The 7,711-nt window shown below is 46.9% G+C and overlaps 2 protein-coding genes across 5 annotated transcripts in view; one reads left to right on the top strand and one right to left on the bottom strand.

Moving 5' to 3' along the window:
* Positions 1-735: 735 nt before the first annotated feature.
* eIF1 (eukaryotic translation initiation factor eIF1) lies at positions 736-2,532 on the bottom strand. The gene is made up of 3 exons (XM_089543824.1): positions 2,346-2,532; positions 1,249-1,406; positions 736-1,048 (listed from the first exon to the last, which is right to left on the bottom strand). Exons 1-3 carry the CDS (start codon positions 2,377-2,379, stop codon positions 902-904), a joined length of 339 nt encoding a protein of 112 aa, XP_089399950.1. The 5' UTR covers positions 2,380-2,532; the 3' UTR covers positions 736-901.
* Positions 2,533-2,981: 449 nt separating this feature from the next.
* The window catches only part of Larp4B (La-related protein 4B), a 78,385-nt gene continuing 73,655 nt past the window's right edge, over positions 2,982-7,711 (top strand). For 2 of the 4 annotated variants that reach the window (XM_089543815.1, XM_089543816.1), the window contains exon 1: positions 2,983-3,366. The gene's annotated coding sequence lies outside the window, so the exon portion shown is untranslated. Of the gene's footprint in view, positions 3,367-7,711 lie in introns of all 4 variants that reach the window. The other 2 variants (XM_089543814.1, XM_089543817.1) reach the window with 2 other exon arrangements.

Below are 7,711 nucleotides of genomic sequence, written 5' to 3'. Positions count from 1 at the left end.
CTTGGGGGGCAAATGCAGTCTTTGAAAACCCTAGACTTTTTTTTTTGGAGCTTGGAACCAGCATGAACTCTGTAGTAATGAATTGCTTATTTGAAAAACAAGTTGTGGAACTTTGTGGTGAACAAAAATGCAGGGATTTCCAAAGTCCCAGCAGCCTACATTTGACTAGCCATGTTCCACAGTTCATTTAATCATGATGGCACGTCATGTTTGAAGTTAGTTTGGGCTTTGTTCCCTAGCAGCATGAACAATGCGGTGTGGCCCTTTGCAAGACTAATAGCTGGCTCACAAGGTTTTCGTACATTGCGCTTCCCTCCACTGCACATACCAGCGAAAACACAGACCTATGAATTGCAGCATCGAGGAAGGTGCACCTACTGATTGTGTAATTGTCTTGTAATAAAATAGTAATTGTTTGGTTGCATTTCGGATGAAGAAATTGCAATCTTATTCCAGCAATTTCCATGCACATGCTGTGGCAAAGTACACAGTGTAGGATAGCTAACATATGGGCTTTTAAAAAAAAAAATAGTTGCGTAGGAAACAGGCATGACCAGGGGACTATTCCTAGCAGAGGTAGCAAAGATGCAGCTAACCCTCAAAGCATTGCGTGGGACAGTGCAGAACAGCCAACTAAACATGAGTGCTCACTTCTTTGACAACCCGCAAGTGGAATGAATCCAGCCCTGCTAACAACTGTGCAGCTACTTTGAGGCAAGGCAAAAAGAGGCAGCATTAGTGGCAACCCATTTTGTACAATTTTATTTCAGGACTGATGTGACAAACAGACAAGCAAAAAAAATCCCAGCAGCAGCTTCCCGTCTGGAAAGGCTTGGGGCGTCAATCTGGTGCTTAATCTTGGTGGAAGTTGTCCACAAGCAGGAGGTACATGGTGTGCCGCTCAGAAGCCGTGCACCTTGAGCTGCTCGGGCTTGGCAATGCCAATGCGTGTCAGGAACTGACAGATGTTGTTGCGCTGGTCTCCCTGCAGCTGCATAACCTCGCCGTACTCCGGGTGCTCCACCACTGTGCCATTGCAGGCAAACTCCTGCACATAGCCAAGAAACGGTGTAAGCGGATGGGCTACAACTTTCAGTGAACACGACTGCAGTCATGTAAACAATCAACGAATACCCGTTTGACAGTACGGGGCTGCTGCCACGAACCGCGCCGAGGCAAATGTGCCTGTTTTCAAGCAATGCTAGGGGCGCAGTTCATGGTATACCTCGTAGCCTTTTGCATACGCACCTTTTTGCAAGCCCTCACGATTTTCTTCTTGTCATAGTCATCTGATATGCCCTGCACTGTTGTGAGGGTCTTACGACCGTTGCGCTGCTGGATACGAACGTGGATTAGACCGTCCTGGACACCCTGCTCATCACCCCTGATGGCATCAGCAAAGGGGTCTGCGTAGACGAAAAAAGAGGCACATTAAAGCGTACACTTCCTTCACAAGACGCAGCAATACGGTGAAATATACGTGACAGCGCACAGTGCTAAAGTCCCTTGATTACCAAGGGGCTTTTACACAGTGCTGCCTGTGACCACTACCTAGCGATGCCCCGACTACACCGCCATTTTGTTTGTTTTTGGCAGGCGAATTCCACGACACGCACCTAGGCAATATGCTTAGTCATCTTCGCACTCTTCAGATGTCGAACCACAGCGACTGGCTTAGCTCAAGATGCTAAACCTAGGCAGCACATACGCAGCGAACATACTTCAGTTCGAAAGGATGGAATACGCCAAACCGCAAGAACGCAACCGGCGAAAGTACACGGGCAACAAGTCCGAGTTGTTCCAAGCTTCCGAACTAAATATTCAGCAGTCTAGCCACTACAGGCGTACTCCAGCATAAGCACAGATAGCCGTTGTAACTCATAGTGCGGATAAAGCTCGAGGAAACAGTCGGCCTTGAGGCGGACAAAAGTTAGGCCTATCTTCCCGCCTGCACGTTCCGTGGTCAGCACTTATAAAACTCGTCAGACCAGTACATACTTTCCGCAGTTGCGCGTATCTTATCCCCTGCTCAGAATCACGTTCAGGGGGCCCCCCGAACAGGCCATAACGCCCGAATGTCAGTTACATGCATAATCCACAAGACTCGAAGCACCGCATCGGCATCGTAGAATGGAAATGGGCACTTCCCGGAAAATTCCGACGACGACTATAAAGCGTCTGAATGCGCTGCCTAATCGTGGCGATGACGCTCGCGTCAGGAAATTCTTGTTTCTTCTAGTAAACCTGGCCACGAAGCGAAATGAATCCTACGACGCAAATGCTTTAGCCTGACCTTGTGTCAACAATGCGCATGCCAAAGGAACGCAATACGAAGGCCTACTTACCAAAAGTTTTGAGGTTTTGAATGCCGGCAGACATACAGCAATCCTTTGAAACCTTGTGATGAAGGTAATGGGTTCCTCCTGCACGAATTTTCTGATGCTCCTGCCGACTGGGAACACCACACTGAACGCGCACGCCTAGAAGGTGCAAGAGACGATCGCAAAAGGTGGTGACGAAACACGTTGAGATTTGGGAGCGAGACTTGCCCGGATGTGGAATGGACTAGCCCAGTTAGAGGGTAGGTCGGCAGAAAACAAGAAAAAAAAAAGATTTTTATTGCTTTTTTCGTATATATATTTATATATACTTTTCTGGTATGGTAAAATTTTTATTATTAATTTTTGTAATATTTTATTGCACCGATAGTGACTGAATTGTATTGAAACGCTAGAGCTTGTATATTTATTTTAGTCACAAAGTGCCGAGAGTAGGGTTGGTCAGGTTTTTAAGACTAGTTTCGGTTCTGTGGCAACGACGAGAAGTTGAATGATTCTAATTCAGCTTGCACGTGACCTAAGAGAAAAGTAATATTTTCTTAATTAACCTTTCCGCACAAAGTTACGACCTGCAATTTTTTGCGTTTTGTTTTTTCGTTTGCTAAGACCAGTATCATTTTTGTGGAAATGGGACGCTTATCGGCTTGATCCGTCGGTCCGTGGAGAGGTAGACCGCTGAGGTAGACTGGCTGTTTTGTGTGGCAGTGAAGAGCACGAAGCAACAAAGTCGCCGGTGAAAAGTGTTTGTTTCAAAGTGAAAATCCACCTGTGGGCAACCTTCTAGCTCTCGGCAGGCCTGTCGTGTCGTCGTCGATAGTTCTGAACGAGTGACAGTCATTCTGTTTTCGAACTGTACTACTACAATCTGAACGCCGCCGGGCCAACTCGGCGCCCGAGTCGCGCTGGTTTCGAGGCTATGCCAGCGGTCTGCATAGTCGGACTGTCGACGTGAACTAGGAAGTTGAGAAGAAACTCACTTATTTTTTGGCATCCTACTCTGCTAGGATTTGGATTCATCTACAAATTCGTGAGTATTCGATGCCCTTTCTCAGCGATCATTGTAGTGCAGGTGGTTGGAAGCTTTCTTTTGGCATGACATTGGCGCGAGGTAGTGGGACATACTTCTACCAGTAGGCCTAAGACCACGAGGTCCTTTGAAATTGACTTGCTTTGAATTACTTTCATTAAAAATGTCCGTAGTTAATCAGCTCTGTGTGTTTCGCGGTTACCGGTGCGTACGACGGAGCCCTACTGGTCTTGACATGGCGAAAGGAACGTCCGGACGCAGCTTGTTTGCGACGGCGGGAGCGGTGGCTATCGCTTCATTGAGAGCGAACAGTGGGGCTGATGGGGACATGGAGGGAAGCCAGCCATTCTGTACTGTCTGTCACTGACATTTGGTTACAGCACAGTAGCACATGTGCACCGCGTCGGCTTGTGCCAGGTGTGCGAAATAGTGTGTGGCTCTGCAAGAAAATGCAGTATGGAACGCCGCGACCCGTGTTCGCGTCGGCGGGGCGCCCTTCGCTCCTCCTCCCTCCTTCCCCATATTCTTTTGAGGCATGTTTCTCGGCGCCTGCAAATTGGGTTATTATAAATTGGCCCCGGCTGCTGCACTTGCGAAGCATGCCCTGCCTGTACAGCTAACAGCGGTAAGAAACGGTCCTCGCGACCCAGGTTGTATTCTAGCGTTGTTCCGTCGATGGTTCGAATCGTTTTCAAGATGTCAAAAACATGGCACTCGCCGGTGGGGTGGACTCGGCTTTGGTCGGGCGTACCCGGTGTGTGTCTATCATCGGTTTCGAGGACTGAATTAGTGCACATGCGGTTACTTTCTTTCTCTGATCGGCGATGTTTTGCTGCTTGTGCCACGAATGAAAAGAACTCGAAGGCTTAACGGCTGGGAGAGGGGAAAGAAAAAAAAAAACTTTGGCCTTTACCCTGCGGCCAGCCAGCATACCGGCCTTGCATATGATCACGTGCGCGGTAATTCCCGAGAGAAGTGTGGCTCCGATTGCTTGGATGGTCTTGCATGTAGTAGTTGCAGTAGCATGGTTCACTTTTGAACTCTGAAAGTAGGTTTTACTTCGCTTGCCGCGCGCGTCTCGTTTTTTTTTTTCTTTTCTTATATTGGCTGCGGCTGTTCGGTCGTCGCGTCAGGTTTCCGGCGGGAAGCATTATTGTCCGACGGCACTTGTGGGCCGTGGCGGCTACTTAAAATTCGTCCTGTTTACGAACTAGATGCAAACGTATCTGTACAGGCGACATCCGAAGACCAGTTCCCCCGGTGTAGGGGTTGCAAGTAGGAGCCGTAGGCCGAGTCCCAGCGGGTCGAGTTTTTTTGTGTTTGTGTTCACACGGGCGCCTTCTTATGCGTGGATATGTTGAGGCCGGACCGGAAGCTTCTTCCCAAAATGCATTCTTGGCGCATAGACATTTTTGTGGCCTCATCGCAACGATGATTTTTATCTTTCATGGCGTTGTGTTACGAAATTCCGAGTTATATTATTTTACCCCTTTTCAGCAGGTCCGTCTGGTTGTCACAGGTATGCCCAATGCCGAAAATTTTTTCGTTCTAAGAATTAAAGCTAGGACCCAGAACAAGCATTCTTCTGGTTTAGTGTGGGTTTTCAGGATTTCTTTGTCATTTCATGCCCGCTATGTAGACAGCACATCAGGAGGCTTTTCTCTTAACACACTTGCATCAGCTCCTGCCGTGGCATACTCAGTCTTGCAACTTCTTTGTGTTATGAAAAACACAAGCATCATGTTTCTGCAAATCTGCTCTTAACAGGCACTAGGTCACACAGGTCTGGAAGCCATCACCTTGTGCTCAAGTTATAAGATCTTTTAAAAGCACATAGATCAAAGATCAAATCTGTGTGTTATATAATGTATGTATACACCTGGACCAGGGGTTTCTGCACAGGTGCTCAGACTGCACCTACTGTCGTTATTATGCAGTTACGGCTGGAATTTTTAATACCACAAGCTTTCACATTTTGTTATTAATATGTAAATGAGCACCGTTATTGTATGCAATCCTCATTGCTTTTTTTAAGGCGGAAGCCTCGTATGGCTTATCAGCAACGGAACACAGCATTCTCCGGCGTCCAGGAAAAGGGGTACCAAAATCCTCCACTGACTTCATCAGCAAAGGAAAATAAAATTTCTACTGAGGGTGTGGGGAATTGAACCAAGGACCTTTTTGATTGCGAAGCGAGCACGCAACACACAGGCCACGAAGCCGCGTTGCTTCTTGGTGGGTGTGTCACTAGACAGGAAGGAAAAACAGTATGAATAGAAACATTAATGCTTTTGACTTCAAAGCACGTAAGTAATCTTAAGTGCCCTTAGTAACTTTTTTTATATCAAAGGTAAATAGCAATCAATTCAGTTGTCCTTACAGCGCGCGAGCAGACTTGCTTACTAAAAACATTTGTCAAGGCAGTTAGCATGTCTGTTTGCATTAGAAACTTTACATTGGACTATCCTCGTAGCACGCTAGCATTCCACAATAACCACCTCAACATTATCAGTGCAGTTTTGTGCAATTGTGCATGCAGTATGGTGGCATTTGGCGTACCTTCTTGGCTGGCATACTGCAGTTTACACACACGGCATTTCTTATTTCCTGAGCCTGCTATCAGCTTCATCTGCTGTTCTGTACCATTGCTATAGTCAGGTGCTACTCTAAAATTAATTGGTATTTGCACCTCAAAGGAGGCCTTTCAGCCAAACATCTACAAATTGTCATGAGGTCGCACTGAAGTGGGGACGCAGCTTTTAACGCCAACTTTCCTAGTTTTTTTTTATAGATTTTGATGAAACTTCTGCATGTTAGTAATGCTTTCAAACTTAACTGCTTAAAATTTCAGCATTATATCTGAAGAACTTTCTTTTCTAGATTAGAGAAAATGCAGTACAAGACTGGTTCAAAATTCTTAGTTTCTCAGTGCATGCCACATGTGAGAGCAATGTTAAATTTTTTTCTCATGGCAGTTTTTTTTATTGTTTACAAAACAAGTTGCATAGACATGTCTAAACTTTAAACAAAATATCACCCAATGATCTACAATTCATCAAAATAAAACTAGTAACTAACAAAACTAATAAAACCGCACTAGAAGTTAGCTTCTTTCTACCTCTAGCAGGTGGCACTTGATGTCTTTTTATTCTTTCTTTGGTTTGTTTGGACAGGCGGACGCCCGTTCCAAAGGGACTAGCCCAACTTTTTTTTTTTTGTCACGACCTGTTCTCATCAGGTCCTCTGTTATCACGTCACAGTAAATTTCAGTAATCGTGTCATGTGCATATAAATTTATTTACTACAGCATGCCGAGGCAGCCGAATGTCGATGGTGGCGAAATGCAAAACAAGCCCATGTGCTGCGCGAAAGTCAGCGCACATTAAATGGGCTCGATCATCTCATCATCCTCATTACAACTGAATTCAGCACTGCTGGTTGTGTCATCCTCCAGGTTGACAACAATGGCCGGTCCCTGGTCAACAACATCGTCGATGTTAAGGTCCAGTTTTCTCGTCACATCTTCCTCACTGATAATGTGCTGCACGTAATTCTACCATTTCTCAACAGTCACTTGCGTGATGCCTTGCCAAACCGGAGGCTCGACGTCTTGGAGCTTAAACGTCTTGTTTTGGCTGGCCACGAAACCCTTGGATGTCGCTCCAGACAAGCTTTACTGGGTTCAGTTGGCAGTGGTACGGTGGCAGGTGCACAACGAGATGGCCAGCAGCTTCAGCAATGCAGTCCACACGGTATTGCTCCCCACCTGTGTTCACACTGCTGACAAGCTGCATGAGCTCAGCCTTCACCATGCCGCTGCTCCACGCGACACCTTTTCCAAACAGCCAAGCCTGTATGTCCTTTTTGAGGCTACTCATCCGCGGCACTTTATCCTGCTTCACAGAATGATATGGAGCGTTGTCCATCACTATAACGCTGCCGGGTGGTAGTAGTGAGAAAAGTCTCTTGGAGAACCAGTTTTCGTAGCGTTCCCCGTTCATTTCCTCGTGGTAATCGCCCGAGTTTTTCTTCGCTCGGAAAACTTCCGCTGCTCCTTCGACAAAACCTTGCTCACTACCACAATGCGTCACAATAAGCCTGCCGCCTTTGCCACTGGGGTTTTGTAGACCAGTCGACAGTCCGGATTGATGGGCTTGGTGTGCAGATTGGATGGTGTAGTTAGTCCACACTCGACTTCGTGCGTGGCCGGCGTTAACCCACGTTTTGTCGGTGAAGAAAATAGGCCTACCCTGGCGTCGCAGCTCCGCTATCTGGCGCAGGTACCGGCGAAGACACTGCACAATGTGCGTCGCTTCGATTAACATCGCATTCCGAGAGCGCTTCT

The sequence above is a fragment of the Amblyomma mixtum genome, chromosome 5 (genome assembly GCF_055824585.1).
Source record: "Amblyomma mixtum isolate Tamu chromosome 5, ASM5582458v1, whole genome shotgun sequence".
Taxonomy (NCBI): Eukaryota; Metazoa; Arthropoda; class Arachnida; order Ixodida; family Ixodidae; genus Amblyomma; species Amblyomma mixtum.
The sequence above is the reverse complement of the archived record's forward strand: the minus strand, read 5'-3'. Positions and strand labels throughout refer to the sequence as shown.